Source organism: Lissotriton vulgaris, chromosome 12 (genome assembly GCF_964263255.1).
Source record: "Lissotriton vulgaris chromosome 12, aLisVul1.2, whole genome shotgun sequence".
Lineage (NCBI taxonomy): Eukaryota > Metazoa > Chordata > Amphibia > Caudata > Salamandridae > Lissotriton > Lissotriton vulgaris.
Genome location: NC_141700.1, coordinates 728,325,440 through 728,348,102, shown reverse-complemented (window position 1 = coordinate 728,348,102; position 22,663 = coordinate 728,325,440). Strand labels below are relative to the sequence as shown.

Here is a 22,663-nt window from a genome sequence, read left to right as displayed (position 1 = left end):
CTTCTGTGTTCGTTTTTTTTTTTTTTAAGAGTCATACGTTCTTAAATTAGTGTGGAGTACTGCACGTTGGGGACAAGTTTATTCACTGTTTCATTACAGAGTACATACAGTGAAACCTAGAACAGTTTGATGCATTCAAGATCCACTTGCCCTTCTGCGGTGATCCATAAACAAACTAGTTCTCAGACATGTCCCACAGATAAATATAGCCAACCATACCACGGTCATCCTGTGAGGATACACCTATCCTCCTATTGGGTATAAATGCCATTACCATTTGTAATATTTCATTTTCCTATTCTTGTGTGTCACCATCTCTGCCTCTGGCACTTATTTTTTCGCCTTTTACTGCCACGCAACGCTAGCACCTCTTCACTAAATTTCCTGTTCCACAGCAGTAGTTGACGCTGACCATTTTGACAGATCTAGAGAATTCAATATAACCCTGTGCTCCAGTATTTAAACCCATGTCACCTGTTTTGGTTTTAGGGCTTCAAAAACGAGGTCTTCCTAGATGTGATTGAGCGGCTGACCGTCGTCATTGGAGCGAATGTAAGTTCTCACTGTTGCTGCAGATGGGGTTCAGCTGAATGAGGACAGACTAAGGGATTATCACCCAGACCAAGGCAAATAATAGCTTAGAATTGTGTCAAGCACTTTGTCTCCATAATTCTCTTGTAGGGCTCATTGATGAAGGCAGATATCCACGGAGAGCTTCGTCTGAAGAGCTTTCTTCCAAATTGCTCTGGTGAGTAATAAACTAGAAATCCAACTTAGTATTCAGTCTCCGTGCCATGACCTTCATTAGTCAGCTTGTCAAGTTTGATCAGTTATAAGCCCATACAGGGCTTGTTAAGTAAACCACATGGGCTGGTGTTCTGTGACATTTGGAGATCCCAGGACCATCTTTCTTCAGTAGTCTGGTAGAATGGGTGAACAGCAGTGCTTAATAAATATGTCTGACTGACTAAAAGTGTGGTGAATCCCAGAACTAGACTCCGTATAGAGATGTAAAGTCCCTATATCCAATGGTGGCACTGGGAGTGTTACCTGAATTACAGAAATCCTGGACCCCTTTTCCAGTGTTGTATGAAGCTGACCTTAATGCTCCCTGGGCAGAGTTGGGGGTGGTGTAACAATTTATATGCTGCATGCACTGATCTTCTTTCTAACCCTGCTGTAGAGATACGAATTGGCCTTACAGAGGAGTTCTGCGTTGGGAAATCAGAGTTGAGAGGTAAGTGCAGAAGATTTTAAATATTCCTGTCTAAGAAGCAGGTGTCTATCTCCCCTGACAACACTTTTGTATTAGCCCATCATTCATTGTTTCCCACTGCCTCTTAGGAGGACTTGGTCACTGCCCTGGCTTGGATTGGGATCTCAACCCACCTGGAGTTTAGTCATCTGAGAAAGGATAGTTGTATCGAGGGTGTGGTGTAGTTCTTATGCAGCCTGTCTGGCTTTTTGGTTCCTAACAGTAGGTCTTACACTTACAATGCGTAAAAAGGAGCCCAAGGATCATCAGTTGTCCTTCCATGTCTCACTAGGCTGCTTTGCTGGTCTCTCCTGGGTTCTGTTATGGTTATTTTTCTATTCTCTATTCAAGGGTATGGGACGGCTGTGCGTGTCGACGAATGCCAATTCCACGAGACTGTAAAACTGGATGAATTTGAGAGCAACCGGATTCTAAAGATTAATCCCACACAGGGAGAGGTATGGACTATCAAACAAGTTTTAAATATTCTCCCTACATCACATGTAGAGTCCCTACTAAATATTACCTGCTGCATGAACAGACAAAGGATATACTGCTGGATCACTAAAAAAACTAGCTACTATCACAAAGTCAGGGCCCTAAAATGGAATGTTATGACTGACCCATGTAATTATCCCTAATAATCTAGTGCAGGGTACATAGCAATTGTTTAGCAGAACCTGTTACTGGGATAAATGTTATGTTTGGGGACAGTCCTTTGCATAGAGTTCATAATGAAATGTCCTGGCTCTCTCTGCCAGGCTGTAGAAAGTATTTCTTAGAATTGTGACTTTCCTACCTTCCCTTTCCTCTACTCTAGTTGTCCCTCATGCAGTATCAGATCTCCGATGACATCCCCTCGGCTCTTCCATTCCATTTGTTCCCTACAGTGGAGCGACACATCAGCAGCAAGTGAGTACCTGTCCTCCTGTACTGCAAGGCTGTGGTTGCAGAGGTCAAAATCTGTGGGGACCGGGGTTGGTATGAGGCAGTTCAAATTGCGATGCCAATCGGGATCGCTGTTACTAGCCAGTTGAACTCGAAAAGACTGTGGTCTCCGCTTAATAATTTACAGCTGTGTAACTTCCAAAAAAGCCCAGGACTGTAACAAGGCAGCTGGTTTGTTGCAAGGCTGAAGTAGCATGGAGTAAGTGGACTTTGTAGTCGAAAGACCATTTCTTAATTTCAGAAAACTACATTAGCCTTTGTTATTGGAATAAGGCAAGATTGGAGGGTCCATGCCTGTATGCAGTGTCTCCAGATGGTCACTGGACATATTTACAGAGCCAGCTATAGCACCATTAACCAAACAGAGATCAATAAATGGTATCAAGAGAGGGCGGTCATCCTTGTGTTGGCCGTAGAGGTTGTGTCCCCGAAGCGTTGGCGAAGCAGTGCTATGGTGCTGGGAATCTTCAGGCTGGTTGCACTTAGCCGTTGAGACCACTGGGGTGTGTTTCTCCTGTTTAACTGTGCAGCAACCATTGGACTGCACCCTGGATATGTTTGGCGAAATACAAACGGTAGAACATATAGTGTTGTAGTATAGCATACAACTGTGTGCGCTAAGAACCAGTGCCTTACTAGAAACGGGTAGGTATAGACCATATAAAAGAGGCAGATACCTTTCCTCATATGTGCCTTATTTAGAAGCATCATCTGCTATCAGATTACTGCTATAAAATCTTTTACAATTTATATACACAGCATCAGCTTCTGGTGGACCATGTCGTGAAGCATTAAGTGCTCCTGTAGCTCCTCAAAGTCACACCTGCACTGGTGATACTGGTTTATTTCCTCCCCTGTTTTCGATGTGGACATATTTGTTCCTGTCATGCCACCTTTCACATCTTCCAGCTTTAAACTTCCCGGGCTGTCAGAACACAACCATCTGTGGTTTAACAGATTGCAGAAAGGTCATATCCACAATTTTAATCTGTATTTCTTTGTCTGGCACGTCTGCTCAGTTGACTAGCTGGACGTAAAACATTTCGTAGTAGACTTGCTGTTTTTTCACCACTCCAAAGTTAAAACAACCTTTCCTCATAGTACAGTGCCCATAGTACCCCATGTTATACACCTATGGCATTAACAACACCGTGGTACATTTGGGGTCATATTTCAGTCCCATAAGGTGTTTAAACTTTTTGTTTATTGGTGTTAATATTCCCTGTTTTTCCTACTGGGAAACACACACCTATGCTTTGAAGTGATCCCACTGACTCAATATTCACTGTAGATACAGCCCGGCTACGACTCACTGCCCGAGGACCCAATAACAAGTTCACATAACATTCATATCCAGGTACAGTAGGCTGACTTACCTGGTCTTAATGCTACCCTTGAATTCCAGTCACCTAGTGATGTGACCTAGTCCTCACTCTCTATAATTGGCGGATGAATAAGGATCCAAAGCTAGGAAGAAGAGCTCGTTACATACCACTGGTGGTATTCTTTTTAATGGACACGACAAATAGGTTACTTTTGGTAATGCTCTTTCTAGTGGATACTTTATCTAACTGCAGATTCCCCACCTTGTGACTCCTTCCAGGTGCCAGACTACATCTGGAAACTCCTGCAATAGATTCTGCATGCCGGCAGGTGATGCCACCAGCCTCGGTTGCACCTCCATCCCCTCTCCGACATGATAACACTGAGCCACACAAATGGGCCACCCTTGAGCACTGGGATTCAGAGCGTACCTGGCAGATTTAATTTCCACTGGCAGAATCTAACTTGAGCTTATATTGATACCCAAAAGTGCACTCCCCATACCAGGGAGGGTTCCAGCTGTGAGGAATCTGCTTAGATACAGTATCTACCAGTAACAGAGCTACTGAAACTAAATAACTTATTCTTCTGATGGGTACTACTAGCCACAGATTCCTCACTGTATCAATACCAAAGTAATGTCCCCATAAAGGAAGTGGGTCTGAGAAGTGGACATTTAAATACAATTTCAAACAAGCATTTACAATGCAATGGTCTCGGCATTATTAAAAGGTAGAGCTATTGGCATTGCTCATGACATATTTTTTTTTAAAATCATAAATAAATGGCATTGCCTTTTACAATGCCAATAGCTTAATCGCTCGCAAATGCATGACCGATTGCATTTACACCCACACAGAGCCACACACACAAAGCCACCTACACACACACACATACAGAACCACCCACAAAGAGCCACACACACACACACACACAGAGCCCCCCCCACACACACAGGAGTGGATAAAGGAGTGGATCATAAGGAAGGATGTGAAGATAATTATCTTCCTAATCAGTAGCCGATGTAGTGATCCAAGTATTGGGGCGATATAGGGACATAGTCTGTGTGTGAGGGAAACTGCGCTGCTGTCTTTATTGTACTGCTGATCTGTGTGCGAGTGAAAAAAACTTGCACTCCTGCTGGTTGTATTCTAACATGTGGGTGTGTGTGTGCGTGCATGCTTGGGTGTATGTGTATGTGTTTTGTTTTGACCCCGCTCTACTTATACTCATTGCTCATTATTTTTTTTATCTTTTTTGTATCCCTAAATAAATGGCATTGTAATTTCTATTGGCATTAGCTTTTTTTTGCATATGTGGTACCTATTGCATTAGCAGAGAGAGGGTGAGGTATTGAAATAGAGAGAGAGTGAGGTATTGACATAGATAGTGAGGTAGTGAGAGAGAGTGAAGTAGTGAAAGAGTGAGGTGGAGAGGGATGTTGTAAGGTAGTGAGATATAAGAATAGAGTGATGTTGTGATGTAGTAAGATGGAGAAAGAGGTAGTGAAAGAGAGTGAACGTGAGATAGAAAGAGTGAGGTAGTGAGATAGAGTGATTGAGGTAGTGAGTTAGAGAGAAAGAGAGCGAAGTTGTGAGCTAGAGAGTGAGGTAGTGAGAGAGTGAGCAGCAGGAGGGCAGGTGGTGGGTTCAAAAAGGACTATGAAGATATATATAATATAGTATAGTGCTAACCTAGCTGGGGGGCAAGGAAGCGCTGGTTGTTAACCAGCGGGTTGTTATGCAGACCCCTCATATGTGGGCAGTAAGTGTTCTTTGTGTGTTCTTTGTAGAAACAGGCCCTGCTCATAGAATGAACGGCCCACATCTGTATAAAAGAACCAGACTATAGATTGTGGAATGGAAAGGCTGTGCTTATAGAGAACAGACAGGCCACATCCCTGGCCATACCGCTTTTGGACACACTGGCCACAGAGTGATTCCCTGGGACCAATGTGGCGTGGTGCGTACGTTGGCATGGGTGCCTCTCAAACAAAGTCCACCTTCTCTGTGTCATTATACTCAAAGAAAGAGACACACAGTGCAGTGCGGGTTATTACTGACAATAAGTGCCCAGAATCTAACCCCAAAGCATTTTGGCAGCGAAGCACTTATCACAGGTGCGGAGTAACTCATCGACAGAGCATTAACTTTGTATCACATTATGCTGGTCCCAGGTGTATAATGATCTGCAGGGTATGGAAGAAACTCATAAGCCGCATACACACACCCAACAAAGAGTCCATTCCCCCCATCAGTTCAAATGACACCCACCAATGGCATGTTTGACCAAAGTGGTATCAGAGCAGACAGGCCGCAAATAAACAAACAGGGCAATATAGGTCAGCCAGCCCACTGTATATAGAAAAGACAGCTTATTCCACTTATCTTCATCTCCTTTAGATAAGGTCATGGTGTTAAAAGTTTTGGAAGAACCTCCTATTATCTTTTTAAATTGGTCTTCCGAGAACCCAGATTGTGTAATTGATTGTATTATTTATTGGAAATGTTTTGTTCTATGACAAATGGAATACATATATGTGATTTTATTTATGTTTAAAAATGCGTCTCTATTGTGATAAATTTTAATAAAAACCTGTTTTTGATAAACATACAGTAGAATACTTCATTAATACATAAACTGTGGGCTGAGTAATATTGTTATTGGGTCAAAACAAAATTGATAGATGTTTTCTTGTGAGAATACTTAGAAGTAGAACACACAGAAAGGAACCCCCCTTTTTTTGAGTATAGAAAAGACAGGCCACAACTCAACAGAACAGGGCAATATAGCCCTGCCAGCCCGCTGTATGTAGAACAGAGAGGCCACCAATAAACAGAACAGGGCAATATAGGCCAGCCAGCTCGCTGTATGTAGGACAGACCACAAATAAACAAACAGGGCAATATAGCCCTGCCAGCCCGCTGTATATAGAACAGACAGGCCACCAATAAACAGAACAGGGCAATATAGGGCAGCTAACTCGATGTATATAGAACAGACAGGCCACAAATAAACAAATGGGGCTATAAAGGCCAGCTAGCCTGATGTATATAGAACAGACAGGCCACAAATAAACAAACAGGGCAATATAGGCCAGCAAATCCGATGTATGTAGAACAGACAGGCCACAAATAAACAAACAGGGCAATATAGGCCAGCTAGCTCGATGTATATAGAACAGACAGGCCACAAATAACCAAACAGGGCAATATAGGTCAGCTAGCCTGATGTGTATAGAACAGACAGGCCACAAATAAACAAAGAGGGCAACAAAGGCCAGCTAGCCTGATGTATATAGAACAGATAGGCCACAAATAAACAAACAGGGCAATATAGGTCAGCTAGCCTGATGTGTATAGAACAGACAGGCCACAAATATACAAACAGGGTAATATAAGCCAGCTAGCCTGATGTATGTAGAACAGACAGACCACAAATAAACAAATAGGGCAATATAGGCCAGCTAGTCCGATGTATGTAGAACAGACAGGCCACAAATAAACAAACAGGGCAATATAGGCCAGCTAGCTCGATGTATATAGAACAGACAGGCCACAAATAACCAAACAGGGCAATATAGGTCAGCTAGCCCGATGTGTATAGAACAGACAGGCCCCAAATAAACAAACAGGGCAATATAGGCCAGCTAGTCAGATGTATGTAGAACAGACAGGCCACAACCAAACGGAACTGAGAGGCCACGGTTACAAACAACAGACAGCCCGAAGCCAACAGACAGCCCAGGGCTTTAGAGAACAGTCAGCCCACAGCTATGTAGCAGGGACCCCCTGGCTATTTAGAAGAGACCAGATATGAACACAGTGATCCCCTTGGAGAGGGGAGAATGCCTATCCTCCCTAAGCCAATGAGAACCGTATAATAATTATTATCGGTGCAGTGTATACATATAGGTTATTAATCTTGTGACTGTTCAATATATCACAATTTAGATAGCACATTTCGTGTTGAGGTGCTCCACAAACGGTGCAGTGTAAAGTGACATACGTGAATCAAGGTCACAAGTGCGTATTTACAATATATACAGCCAAGGAACTAATCTTAAGCACAATTGTAAATACAAGACTCAAATGAAAAGTTTATTGAATGAAAAGTCATAAGCAACGGTCCTCTGATAAAAGTTGACGTTTCGGCTCCACACTTCATTTATAACAGGGTCATCATCATCAGGACATAGGGGGCAGCAGCCAACACAGCACGTGGCTGAAGGCACCAATTGTTTCAGTAGCGGCTGGTAGATGGTAAAAGTGTTGAGGCAGAAAGCAACACCTTTCTGCATTACCAGAATCTTTTCTTTATTGCGTGGAAACACCAGAACAATGTGGGCGGAGCCGACCTTTACCCTTAAACACCGTAATCCGACACCCACAGCTCAACAATGAACAAGACGCGCGGCGCCTCCTAACCAGGAACATGACCAGAACACAGCATGACAAGCTGAACCCGACCTGTGTCTGTCATAGTAACACCGAAACGTGGGGGGAGCTATGGACCGCTAAATGCGCCATGAGGCCACACATATGGCAGAATGTGCGCTATACCATTCCGAGGATGGAGTCTAACCAATTCCGATTACTTGAACCGCAAAACTATAAACACAAATACAGAAAAAGAGCATTCCTCACCACAGATGGATCAGAGCCCCATCTGGGGTTGTTTTCCAGCGCTCTGCAGCCCTCCCCCAGACCATGTAACAGACACACTGTACATTGTAAAGGCGAACCGTCGCGTGCGTCTAGTCAAAGTTTTGGTGACAGCCACTGCCCTGCGGCTGTCCCTAACAGATGCAGTCGCTGCCCAGCCCACTCATGTCCGCAGACTCCAGCCCGCTCCAGACACAGACGCACTGCACTGTCCGGACGCGCCAGGCCATGGGGGCCCAACGTAGGCCCAGGAGGGCCTGGTCGCTGCGAGGGCTCCAAGATACTCACATTATTATTATTATTATTATTATTATTCTGAGTTTTGTATAGCGCCTGGTTACCAATAGGCATCCCAGCGCTTACCAGAACATAACACTACTAAAAGAATGCAGGGATTAAACGGAGAACAAAAAAGTTTTTAAAAGTTTGCGGAACCGAAGAAGACTAGCTTCCGAGCGCAGTTGTAGGGGCAATGAGTTCCACAAGGAGGCCACATTTAGTCACATAAAGTCAAATAACCATAGTCTATGGTAAATGCAACAATGTCTATAGTCCGTGGTTATCAGGCGTAGATCAAGCCCTCTTGCGCCTACGCTGGACAGCCCTGTACTACTAACACACTACCTCCTAGCAATAACAGACACATTGCTAACCCTTGTACCAGCTACACTGCTTTCACCGGGCAGCGGGTCCTCTCCGCCATATTACACACACTGCAGAACTTCCCGCGCCCCCCACCCCCTATTACAGATACAATGTCCAGGCCCTCCTTATAACCGACAAAAACCCTCCCTCCCCACTAGGCGCACGGACCCTCCTTCCCAGATACTGTCCAGGCCCCGCTAAGTAACTGGCAAACTGTCCCTCCCGCCTCCCTCCCAAGTAACATACACACCGCGCAGCCCCCTACACGTGACATACAAACTGCCCTCTCCAAACAGCAGGCACACAGTCCCTCACTCCCATGATATAACAAACACTGCCCATATTCCCTCTCTTCCCGCCCAGCTCATAGCACACCCCCTATCAGGCACGCTGTCCCTGAATCCCAGGTCACTCACACACTGTCGCTCCCTCCTGGTAACTGACACACTGTCCTTTCCACCCCGTAACTGACACTGTCCCTCGCTCCCAGCTACTGACACACTGTCCCTCCGACCCGGTACCTGACACTGTCTCTCCCTCCCGGTAACTGACACACACTGTCCCTCCCTCCAAGGTAACAGACACACCGCGCAGTCACCTCCTTGTGACACACAAACTGTCCTCCCCAAACAGCAGGCACACAGTCCCCACCGTGATATAACACAAACACTGCCCGCCTTCTTTCTCTTCTCCCAGGTACCGGGCGCACCCCACCGACCGCCCATAGCACACCCCCGTATCAGGCACGCTGTCCCTGAATCCCAGGTCACTCACGCACTGTCCCTCCCTCCGGGTAACCGATACACTGTCCCACCCGGTAACTGACACACCGTCCCTTTCACCCGGAAACGGACACTGTCCCTCGCTCCCGGGTAACTGACACCCTGCACTCCATCCTAAGTATCTGACACACTGTCCACCTTCCCGAGTAAATCTCACACTGTCCGTTTCAATATCGGAGACAGCCTGGCCTAGAGTAGCTATAACCACACGGTACCACATGGTCATCGCGGCCGTGAAGAAACACATGCCCCCCTCGCACGCACGCACGCACACACAAAAGTGTAAGTCATCTGAAAGAGTCACACAACTCCTTTCACCGAACACTGGAAGATCCGGTCCTATCTAACGGTCTCGCTGGAGAGCGCTTAGTGGCCTCGCAGTCGCTGCCCAGCCCACTCATGTCCGCAGACTCCAGCCCGCTCCAGACACAGACGCACTGCACTGTCCGGACGCGCCAGGCCATGGGGGTCCAACGTAGGCCCAGGAGGGCCTGGTCGCTGCGAGGGCTCCAAGAGACTCACATAAAGTCAAATAGGACAGTGGTGCTTTTGGGGTCACGGGGGTGCGGATATGCCAGTGAGGAGGGGTGGCCGCGCTAGTGGGGCTTAGGGGGTGGGGTACAGGTGAGGGGTGGTTTAAAGAGGCGACGGAGGTGATAGAAAGCCTTACGGTACAGCGTGGGTTGTCGAGGCGGGGTGAGGTGAGGTGGAGGGAGGGGGGGCAGTGACATTAGAGAGTGAGAAGAGGTAAGGCCGTGCGGGCCCAGTGAGGAGGGGTGTGGGGGGGTTCGGACGGGACAGTTGTGCTTTGAGGGGTCATGGGGGTGCGGATATGCCAGTGAGGTGGGGTGGCCGCGCTCCCTTCTCTCCCCTCTCTCCCTGTGATCCTGTTGTATACCCTCACATTTCCCTTCACCCCACCTTGATGCCCGCTGCCCCCCTCAACTCTTTAATTCGGTCACATTGCGCTCCTCGAAGCTGTGCTCTCCCTCACTCGGCGCTGTACCCTCGCCCTTTCTTGCCCTCAGACACATTACCTTCACGGAGCCCCACTGAACTCTCACACTCTGGCCGCACCCATAATCCCCACTCGTTATGCAGACTGACCCGTAATTTTACCCTCTCCACTCTCCCGGGACCGGGAGTGTAAGACCGGCCTAGCAACAGGAGCCTCCAGGGATAGGTCGGACATCACAGTTTAATTTTTGCGGGCGACTCCGAACATCTTTGCACGCAGAAGCTCTTACCCTGGTCTGGAGGAAAACAGAAGTGTGTGTCTGGCTGAAAGGCGGGTGGATGCTCGAAACAGGCTGACGTGCAGAGGAGGGCGCTGTAGGGAAGGGGCTAGAAATCCTAACAAAAGCTCATTGAAAATGGGGAACGAGACCATGACGATCCTCACCGGCAGACGAGAAATAAAAAATGGCTGCCCAAAGCTCCGAAAAATTTCGGATTCGGGGGCGTGTTTTGCCGTCCTGAGTGACGGACGACGTCACGAGCTAAAGAACAGCAAAACTTACGCCCCCTAATCCGAAAGAGTCGGAGCTAAATCGGAGTGGCGGCTCTCTCCTCCAATGGCTGGCCTCCATTTTGGAAGCCAGCCAATGGAGGTGAGACGACGAGGAGGCGGGTTTAAGCTGCCACACTAAGAGACAATAATTCTCGGACATCCGGTCTGCCTTCGGCAGACCGGATATTACCGAGACCTAAAAATGTATACACCAGTAAGCTTGCAGTATGAAACTGGCAAAATGTCTCTCTGTGTTCTTATGAATATATGCTGCACTGCCAGGTGGACAGAGGGCCACATGGCTGTCGAAAACAAAATATACCCTGAGCTAGCGCTGTAGATGGGACTTTCACCTTGCAGGAATGAGTTCCCAAGGCCCTCAGAATGTGGTCCTTGTTGGTCAGGTTATAGCTTGATGCAGAGGACAATCTATTGGAATAGGTTTTATTTCTGGGCCACCATACACCTGATACTCTTATCCATGTAAAAACGAAGGCAAGTTGCAGGTGTAACCATTTTGGCCTCTCATCCTTAAATGATTGTTGCAGAGAAAAGAACAGTTAAAACATGATGGAAAGGTGCCACCAATTTCAGAAGAAAGGATGTACTAGTTCTAAGTACCCGTTCATTGGGGGAAGAAGGTATGTTGTTGTGGCTGAACTGACAAAACCTTCGGCTTGCTGGCTGACATGACTCACAAGAAGTGATTGCAATGAGAAACAGTGTTTGAAGCATGTGTGGCTGTATATACACATGCTTTGCATAAGTCCACCATCTAGTGTTGAGCTTGGATGATTACAAGTTCTTTTTATTCGAAGAAGTTTTTGAGTCACAAGGCTGTGTGACTCCTCCTTTTGGTGATCCTGTGCATGGGCATCAAGTTGACTGTTAGATTGTTTCTTTTTGCCGGTTGGTTTGGATGTACTCTCTTGTGCTCCAGTTCAAGATCCTTTCTGGCTTCCTTCAGTTCACCAGTAGATCGCCTAACTCAACAGTATTGTCTCGATCATGTAGTTACTCTTGCGTTCCAAGCAAAGTAACATTTTGCGTGTTGGGTTCTTAGACTGGCCTCGACAGGTTACGGGCCAATCCCGGCTGGGCCCATTCGAATTTGACAGAACTTATCTGTAAACGAGCTGTTAATGGAATGCACTCCATTCCATTTCTGTCCAAAATTGCCTTTCTAAATACCCTCACACCGACCAACTTTTGGTCTGCAATCTATGCCTTTTTCCTGACCATCGGAAAGATACCTCTGGGTCCTGTAGGTCTTTTCAATTTAAAAAAGACCCTTCAGGACTAACGTGCATTGCCAATAAATGCTGCACAGAAAAGCAGATGGCTTCTCCAACATTTCCCAGAAGAATACAAGAAAAGGGGTTATGAAATAGTCAGTGTTGGGAAGTTAATCAGTAATAAGTTTATTAAATGCGCACTAAACTCTGCTGACACTGTAACTAGAGGCATAAATACCAGCCTTCTCTTACGTAGACACTCTGTGTCTCTGGATTTAAAACTGAAGGCAATTCTTAATCTTTCCTTTGACAAAGAGCACCTCTTTGGCCCCCAGGAAGACACAGCCCTTTAAAAAAGAAAACCAAAAAAAGACACGATGTTGCAAAATCAATGGGGGCCCTACAAACTCCCACCTACCGTGCTTCCTTTCGTTGGCCCGATTTCAAACATAGTGTTAGGTCTGCCTCCAGACACCACAGGGTCCTCCTATGAAATTCAAGGACAGTCGTCCATCTATAAAAGCTTCTAGAGGGACACATACAGAGGAAACCATTTCAGAGGCCGCAGTCATGGAAATACTACTGTGGTGCAAATTACTTCCTCACCACCCCCCGACAATCTAACATCTGTCGCAGGACGTCTTCAAAACTTATTACCAGCATGGAAATCCATCACTACAGACAAATGGGTGTTGGACATTATCCAACATAGTGACTGTCTTGGGCTCATCACAACTCCTCCAAATATCCCAACCCGCAAACAGGAGATACCAACTCTCTTACTCAAAGGAGCTATAGAACCAGTCCAAATTCAACATCAAGGAACAGGGGTATATTAATTTTACTTTCACAATCCCATTAAAGACGGCTCACTTTGTCCCATTCTCGAGTTCCGACCCCTCAATCACTATCCTATCAGAACACTTCCACATGGTCACCCTTCAGGAAATCATACCATTCAAAAAGGCAACTTCATGTCTGCCCTGAACCTAAAGGATGCCTACTTTCATATACCTATCCATCCCTTTGACCGCAAATTCCTACAGTTTGTTTTCCAAGGGAAGCACTATCAATTCAACGATCTTCCCTTCGAAGTCGCCACCACACCACAGGTATTCCCAAAATGCCTAGCAGTAGTGGCACATCTGTGCAGGCAAAACATCCATGTTTTTCTTTATTTGGAAGATTGGCTAATAGAAGTAAACAGATCCCACATTTGCAGCAAACACACACCATCTTCAATACAACCGTTTTTAGTGGCCATACTCAAAGCTCACTTGGGGTTGGCATACCCAAATACAGCCAGAGTGCAAAACATTCTGGCACTAGCACAGCAGTTTCAAACTGGGGTCCAGGTCACATTCGGAACACTCATGCGCCTTTTGGGCATGATGGCATCTTGCATAGCAATATTCCTACATGCTCATTTACATATAAGCCTACTGTAAGAATATCTCTCACGTCAATAGTCACAGGGTCAACTTCAAATTCTGATTCTGGTGTTGGTAGACAGCTTCACATATCACCACACTTTGCAGTGGTGGAATCCACAAAACCTGTCCAAGGGGTGGCTGTTTCTAGACTCAGATCCTCAATCCATTCTCACAGCGGGTGCTTCCGTGACGGGTTGGGGAGCTCACCTTGAAGATGTTACAATTCAGGGTGTATGGGACTCCAAACATCAAGGTCTCCATATCAATTACCTAGAGCTTTAAACTGTTCAAATAGCACTGAAAGCATTCCTACCTCACCTACTACACAAAGTTGTCCTAATCTGGACGGACAATATGACAACTATGTACTACCTGCAGAAACAAGGGGGGGGGGACAAACTCTCTGCAATAGCGCGTCTAGCCCAGAACATATGTTGCTTAGCAGTACATCACAACAATAATCTCCTAGCAAAACATGTAGTTGCAGCCATTCTCAGCAGTGTGCAACAAGTCCAAGAAAGGGAACTTCACACCAAAGTTCTCCTACTACACTTTCACAAATGGGGGGTTCCACAAATACACCTCTTTGCAACCCCAGAAAACGCCAAATGCCCAAACTTTACACCCGCTATCCAAGGGCAGTGCTCTACGGATGAACTGATCAGGGATATTTGCCTACGCTTTTCCACTACTTCCACTAGTAGTCAGAAAGCTAAGGAGCCCTCCCTCGCCCTAGTTCTTATATCTCCAACCTGGGCTCGTCAGCCATGCTTTACCACACTACTGGAACTTCCACTAGTCCCATACCAGAATCTTACCCTCAACCTGGACCTTCCTCCATAGAACCATGGTGAAAGAAGACATCCAGAATCGCAAGGAAATTAACCTTGCAATGTTGCTCGTAGAATTTGGGTACCTAAACTTTCCACAATAATGCATGGATATTCTTAAACAAGCTTGTAGGCCTACAACTAAAAAATGCTTCGCTGTCAAATGGAAACAATTTGTGAGATGCACAAATACAACATTTTTTTTTCCTGCTGCATCTTCAAAGTTCAGATCTAGCCTACACTTCAATAGTTACACCTTGCTGCCATTGCAGCCTACCTGCAAAACAGACATTTATCTTTTTTCAAAATACCTGCCATTAAAGCATTTATGGAGAGGCTTGAAAGAGTAATTCCCCCTACACGTCCACCAGCCCCAGCATTGAATCTAAACATTGTACTAACAAGGCTCATTGGGCCTCCATTTGAGCCACCTCATTCTTGCCAACTCCAATATTAATCTTGGAAAGTAGCTTTTTTTTAATAGCTGTCACTTCACTCAGACGTGTCAGTAAGCTCCAAGCACTAACCTTAGAAGAACCATTCTTGCAACACCATCAATACAAAGTAGTGCTCAGAACAAAGCCAAAGTTCTTTCTTAAAGTGGCCTCGCCGTTTCATATTAACCAATCAATAGAATTACCTATCTTCTTCCCACAACCTGATTCTGTTGCGGAAAGAGCTCTTCATATTTTGGATGTCAAAAGAGTTTTTAATGTATTGCATCGACTGAACCTAACCTTTCAGGAAAACTAAGCAATTATTCATTTCTTTCTCATCTCCTCACACTGAAAAGGCAATTTCAAAAAGTGGAATTTCAAGATAGATAGTAAAATGTATTCAAACTTGATATGATAAAGCAAAAAGAGTTTTACCTGTTCCCCCTAGGATTCACTCAACTCGTAAAATAGGGGCCTCTATGGCATTCTTAGGAAACATTACCATTGCTGACATTTGCAAAGCAAAAACATGGTCCACACCACACACCTTCACATAACATTACTGTGTGGATGTACTAGCTCGTCAACAATCCAGTGTTGGACAAGCAGTACTACGTATGCTCTTTCAAACAACTGCAACCATCACAAGCTAGTCACCGCTTTAGGAGGGTTACTGATTTACAGTCTGTGCAAAGCATGTGTATCTACAGCGATTCATGCCTTGAACGGATTTTGTTACTTACCCTGTAAGCATCTGTTCTTGGCATGTAGTGTTGCAGATTCAAATGCACTAGCCCCTCTCCCCGGAACCCTGCTTGGATCTCCGTTTACTTTAATATTGACCTTAATTCTATTTACTTGCATGGACATCACATTACTGACACTCTAACTCCATTCTCACCCGCCTGCGGGAAAATAATCTAACAATGGTGGTGATGGCCATGTTCAGTATCACCAAAAGGAGGAGTCACACCGCCTCATAACTTTCAAACAAAAACAACTTGCAGTCATCCAAGCCCAAAACTAGATGATGGACTTATGCAAAGCATGTGAAGGTGGAGAAGTGTGGCTCAATGATTAGAGCGGCAGACCCTGATGCAGAGGTCTAGCCTGGGACCAGGGTTCAATTCCCCGCCTCGGCGGGTCTTGGGCTCAAAATTTCACGGACCTGATAATTCTCGCCACGGTGCCTATTCCAATCATGGAGTCCCACTCTGCAACTCTGGGCAATAGCTTGCTTCATCTCCACGACGGCCCCCACAATGCTAAGGATGCCTGGCCTCCACCTTGGGGGTGCCCAGGAGTGGACGCCTCACAGGGAAAGCCAGGATGGGTTCCACAGCGGTATTCGTACAAGCGCCTTGAGACCCTTGCGGGTGAGTAGTGCGCTATACAAGTATCAATTTACATTTACAATCTACATGCCAGAACAGATACTTGCAGGGTAAGTTACATAATCCTTTCATAGTCCAGAGTCTAAGAGTACAGCTAGGAAGAGGCTAGATGGGAGTATACATTGTGTGGACCCCTTTCAGAGGGGCATGGGGTAAGCAGGAGCTACTGGACCTAACCGTAGGGGATGAGGTCTTCTACTCTGGATGTCCCTGGCCTGACCTCCTATGAGCTCTGAGCTACTGGGCCAAGTATTACCCCTTGAGCACTGGTATCTCAGTGCTAGTACAGGTCGGGTGCAAGGTTTGCACAAGCATGAGACTCAGAATACACTCGGCAACCTCAATAAATGAATGTCCAGCTAGATAATTTCTTTAATGAAAAAAGTAGTATTTATATCCGAACACAAAGTGAAATACAGCCCTCCACAAATAATGCACGCAGCCTTTGTAAGTCCGGCAGCCTAGTATCCCAAATCCATCTTACCTGTCTAATGAAGTGATTATCTCCTATTTATATGAGGCAATATTCATGCTAGGCTCCCTAGTGATTGCAAGTCTTAGAAGGTCCGCAATGGCTTTTTAAAATTCAAAGTACCTCAGTGCCATAGCACTCAGTCAGAGCACTTTCCCCCAGAGGCTCTGTAGTACGATGATCAGTCTTACCCTCGAAAAAGCAAGGGAATGGAAGGGATTGTTAGCCAATAGGCTGTATTGAAAACCATAACACAGTCCAGAGGATACACATCAATAATCAAAAGCACTGAATAGAATAGCTAGCCCATCCCACACTCCTGAGTAGAACCATTGAATACCAGCTGAAAACAAATTATCCAAAGAGATTTCTTAAAGAAGCCTGCCCTATTTGAGCATCTGCCTGAGTCAAGCCAGTAATACTTAGGAAGCGTATGTACTGATCTCATGTTGCAGGCTTGCATATTTCTGCAATGGGTACATTTCTTAACAGAGCAGCAGTAGCCACCTTACCCCTCATAGAGTGGGCCTTAGGTCTAGAAGTTAAGAGTTTGTTGGTTAACTGCTAGGCAAGCACTATACAGGATACTATCCACCTAGAAATGGTTTGCTTAGAAGAAGCTATACCAGTTCTCGTTAGACCGTAGCTTATAATCAGATAATCAGATTGCCAGATATCTTTTGTTTTGTCTAAATAGAACTTAAGGACTTGCTTAAAATCGAATGAGTGTAAAGCCCTCTCCGCTGGCGTGAAAGTATTAGGTAATAATGTTGGAAGAGAAATGGTCTGATTAATGTGGAAATCAGAAATCACCATGGGAAGAAAACTCTGTCCTTATGACCACCCTGTTCGCACGAAATGCCAGATAGGGTTCTTCAGCACATAGAGCCTGGATTTCAATGACTCGAAGTGCTGAAGTAATAGCAACTAGAAAAGCTATTTTCCAAGTAAGGTGTTCCAAGGAAGCTTTGTTGTATTGGTTTGATTGGGGAGCCAATTACCTTTGAGAGCACCACATAGAGTTCCCATGGAGGAGAAGGTGAACTGACTGGTGGGTATACCTTCATTAAACCCACTAAGAAATATTTCACCACAGGCATTTGAAAGAAAGAAATCTGTGTGGAATATTTGCTGTAGACATTAATGTGTGCAAGGTGTAGCTTTATAGATGAAAACTGCAGACCAGACATTGTTAAGTACAGGAGATAAGGTAAGATTACACTTTCTTGGCTCAAAATCAGATGATGACCATTTTGGGCACGTCACAAGTAGAACAGTTTCCATTTAAATGCATAGGATTTTCTGGTTGAGGGCCTCTTGGACTCTTTCCGAATGTCAATACAGTTCTGCAGGAGTCATAGGAGTCCATACTGGAGGAATTCAGGAGCCCTGTTGTCAGGCTCAGAGAGGGCAGGTTGGGATGGAAAATGTGCCCAGAACTTGTAAAGGAGGTCCTGTCTGCATGGCAACCTCCTGTGTGGCCTTTCTGATAGGTGTAACAGGCCCAGGAACCACCACTAGAAGGTCATTCCGGTGCTATAAGAATCATTCTGGTCTTGGACCAGTACAGCTTGTTGATTACTGCTGGAATCAACGGAAGTGGGGGAACCCTGTAGAGAAATCTCCCAGACCAGTTTATCAAAAGGGCATTCCCCTCTGATCATGGATCGGTAGTCTTGGCATTTTTTGTTGCTTTCGTCCTCAAACAGGTCAATTTGTTGTTACCCCCATTCCCAAAAGATGTTTTGAGTGGTGTCTTTGTTTAGAATCCAGTTGTGAACGTTTGCGAACTTGCAACTGAGAAAGTCTGCTGGGATGTTTAGAGCCCTTGGCAGGTGAATGGCAGAGATTGTCAGGCCCCTGGCCATTAGCCACTTCCAGATGGCTTGAGCTTTCAGCGAGAGGACGGGACTGAGTTCCTACTTGTTTGTTCAGGTAATGCATTGTGGTTGTGTTGTCTGTTTGTATCAGGTGAGAGTTTGTCTTTATGGATGGATAGAAGGACTTCAGGGTGAGATGGACTGCCCTCGGCTCCAGCCTGTTGAGGAGATACAGCTGCTACTTGTCCAACCACAAGCTTCAAGTTTGTAGAGAGCCCATGTGAGCTCCCCAACCCTGGAAGAAAGCATCTGAAAGAAACATGCAGTGATAGATTACCTTAGAATTACCCCCAGGTGTCAGACTGGATCTGGAAAGTTTTTCGTCAGCAGTACCCCTGCGCGTCGGGGGCGTTGTCGTGCAGCTCCGCGTGTGTCGTTGGCCCCAGGATGACGTCGTCGGAGCTACTTAGACGAGCCTACATGCGCTGACCTCAGTTCTTCCTTTTTCCGCGCCAGTAAGCGCAGATCCGGGAAGAGCAAGTACGTTTTTTTAGGCCTTTTACCTAATCTTTTCTAGTCGATTGACTCCTGGTGTCGTAGGGATGCCCTGGTTCAAGAACTGTGGAGACTGTCACCTCATGATATCGGTGACGGACCCACATCTTGTGTGTCTCCACTGCCTGGGCGTAACTAAGACCCCAAGTCGTGCCCACTGCCGGGCCATGGCGCCGAAAACTTTGTCGGAGCAGTCCTGAAAGTTGCATGAAGTCCGGCAGTCAGCTCTGCACCCCTCGAGGTCCTGGTCCCATGGGAGGTCGAGGGACCGGTCGTGGAGTTCTCACCATCATTCTTCTGGATCTAGGGCCTTTAAACTCTGGGTCAGGTAAGTCGAAGCATTCCAAGAAAAAGTCAAAGAAGCATCGTCACTCTTCGACTTCCCCGGCTGAGGGTGCGGGTGGGGCCACCCCCGCGGCTCCGCCGGAGCCCCCAGTCTACCCCACTTCCCGGGTGCGACGCCTGCTCAGGTGCAAAATTTTCTTGCTGCCATGGCCCGAATCTTTGGGCCATCTGGCCCCGCCTGTGCGTCTGCGGCCCAGACTGTGGCTCCTGCTTTGCCATCTCCGGCAGCGGCTCCGGCCCCCGCGCCGCAGGCCCCCCAAGGATCTGGGATCGGATCCCAATCGACGCCAGTTGACATAGTGACACCTCCACCGGGGCCGATCTCCCCGGCACCGCTACCAACGTCGCCCGCTCCTCGGGACTACGTCGTCCCCAGGTTCAGCCCGACCCGGACACGGTGCCGGATCGACGTCACCCGACGCCGATACCGACGGGCCCTTTTGTGCCCTATATCCCTCCTCCTTATTTTGAGCCTATTCCACAGACTTCGGAGGAAAGGGAGGACTGGGAGGGGTCTGAGGTCTCTATAGCACAGGACTGAGCTTATGATCAGGAGTGGGCAGAGGATTTGGGGGAGGCCAGTGGTCTTGACACCTCACCTGACCTTGGCATGCTGTCTCCGGAGGAGGGAGCCAGTTAAGCAGTGGTGTAGCGTAGGTAAGGTAAGGAATCTATCACTGCATGTTTCTTTCAGATGCTTTCTTCCTGGGTTGGGGAGCTCTCCACCTCAAACTCCCTGCGGTGGCAGTCCCGACTAACCTCCTGACAGAAGTGCTCCAACCTCTACCTCTTTGGAGCCTTTGCTGCCCTTTAATGAAGCACTATCTGATGTTCTTTTGGGCACCTGGTCCAGGCCCAACACAGGGGCCCCTGTGGACAGGAACGTGGCCCGACGCCATCGCCTGGCTCCAGGCGACCCCCTCTTCCTTACCAAACACCCCACCCTGGAGAGCTTGATTGTCCAAGCCACTACATCCCAGAGCGCGTTACCTACCGCACCTCTGGATAGGGAATCCAAGAAGCTGGATCAATTTGGTCATCTGCCAGCTTAGGGATGCAGTCGTTGAACACCGCATGCCGCTTGGTCCGTCATACACACTCTCTGTGGGACACGGTTGCGCAGGTGCTGCCGAACTGCCCGGAGGAGGCCCAGGTAGTTATTTCACAGGCGATTGCGGCCGGGAGAGATGCAGCAAAGTTCACCATACGTTGTGGGCTGGACACCGCCGACTCACTGGGCTGGTTAATTTCCACGACGGTGGCGCTTGGCGCCACGCCTGGTTGAGGACAACTGGCTTCTCAGGGGATGTCCAGAACACTCTGATGGACATGCCCTTTGATGGCATTCGCCTTTTTGGCCATAAGGCAGATAGTGTGTTGGAGCGCTTCAAGAACTCCTGGGCTACGGCCAAGTCCTTGGACCTGTCGGACGCTCGGCCTCCTCTGCCTTCTGCTTTTTGTTCCTTTCGTGGCCACGGAAAGGGCGCCCCACAGCGTTTGCAGAGCCACAGACCACAGCAGCAACAACCTCCACGTGGTCGCAGACGTGGTAACCACCGAGGAGGTTCAGGTGCCAGTGGGCGGGTCAGTCCACCTCCACCCCTGCAGCATCCACTTCCAAGCCTTCCTAGTCTGACCTTTCAGGCCCATCAGACGGTAGTGGGTGGACGAATATGCCATCATCTCCACCACTGGCGCTACATCACTTCGGACAAGTGGGTGCTGCAAATTGTTCGAAGGGGCTACTCCCTCCCCTTCGAGACAACCCCTCCAGCCATGCCACCTCCGTAACACCGCATGTCATGGGATCGCTTGGCGCTTCTCCAGCAGGAAGTGGCCCTCTTGGCCAAAAAAACGCGTTCAGACGCCAGAAGTAAGTTGTGGTTGTTATTCCCACTACTTTCTGGTTCCAAAGAAGGACAAGGGCCTGCGTCCTATCTTAGACCTTCGGAACGCCAATCGCTTCCTCCGAAAGGAGAAGTTCGAGATGCTCACACTTGCTCAGGTCTTGTCTGCCCTAGACCCGCAAGAATAAAGGATGGCGTTGGACTTGCAGGACGCCTATTTCCATATTCCCGTCCTGCCTGCCCACAGGCGCTACCTGCGATTCACGGTAGGCCACGAGCACTTTGTGTGCTCCCCTTTGGCCTTACCAGCGCCCCCTCGGGTGTTCACAAAAGTGATGGCGGTGGTTGCAGCTTATCTGCGCAGATAAGGGATTTCAGTCTTCCCCTATTACGACAACTGGCTGTTGAAGGCGGGCTTGCCCCAGGCAGTTGTCTCCCTCCCCCAGACTACGGCCGACCTCCTTCATTTGCTGGGGTTCTCCATCAACTTGCGGAAGTCGCACCTGTTTCCCTCACAGAAGCTCCTTTTCATTGGAGCGGTTCTGGACTCGGCACAGTTTCGGGTTTATCCTCCCGAGCAGCGAGTCCGGGACATTCAGGCTATGATTCCGATCTTTGACCCTCTGTCCCGGGTTTCGGTCAGGATGACCCTTCAACTACTGGGTCTGATGGCCTCCTGCATCCTGCTGGTGGATCATGCAGATGCCATATGCAGGCTCTGCAGTGGGACCTGAAGTTCCAGTGGGCACAGCACCAGGGCAACCTGTCCGATCACGTCCAGATCTCGGAGGGCACTTCACGGCAATTGCAGTGGTGGCTCATGAATCGCAATTGGGTCAGTGGTAGATCCCTCTCCCTTCCCCTACTGGAATATACAGTTGTGACGAACGCGTCCCTTCTGGGATGGGGTGGCCAGAGTCTCCGGCGGAGTCCAAGCTCCACATCAACCTTCAGGAGATTCGGGCGATCCGACTTGCACTGAAGTCACTCCTTCCTTCTGTCATGGGTAGAGTTGTGCAGGTGTTCACTGACAACACCACCGCCATGTGGTACTGCAACAAACCCTGCGCCTCTGGGCTTGGCTGGAATATCAGGGCATGTCCCTGGTGGTTTAACACCTGGCAGGTTCTCTGAACCCCAGGGCGGACAAACTCAGCTGCCGGTGCAT

At 47.5% G+C, this 22,663-nt stretch overlaps 1 protein-coding gene across 2 annotated transcripts in view; it reads left to right on the top strand.

Moving 5' to 3' along the window:
• The window catches only part of AP4M1 (adaptor related protein complex 4 subunit mu 1), a 172,214-nt gene that overhangs the window by 42,173 nt on the left and 107,378 nt on the right, over positions 1–22,663 (top strand). For both annotated transcript variants that reach the window (XM_086945990.1, XM_086945991.1), the window contains 5 exons: positions 490–552; positions 682–748; positions 1,184–1,237; positions 1,607–1,713; positions 2,076–2,167. In XM_086945990.1, the coding sequence (XP_086802116.1) occupies positions 490–552; positions 682–748; positions 1,184–1,237; positions 1,607–1,713; positions 2,076–2,167 (383 nt within the window). The remainder of the gene's footprint in view (positions 1–489; positions 553–681; positions 749–1,183; positions 1,238–1,606; positions 1,714–2,075; positions 2,168–22,663) is intronic.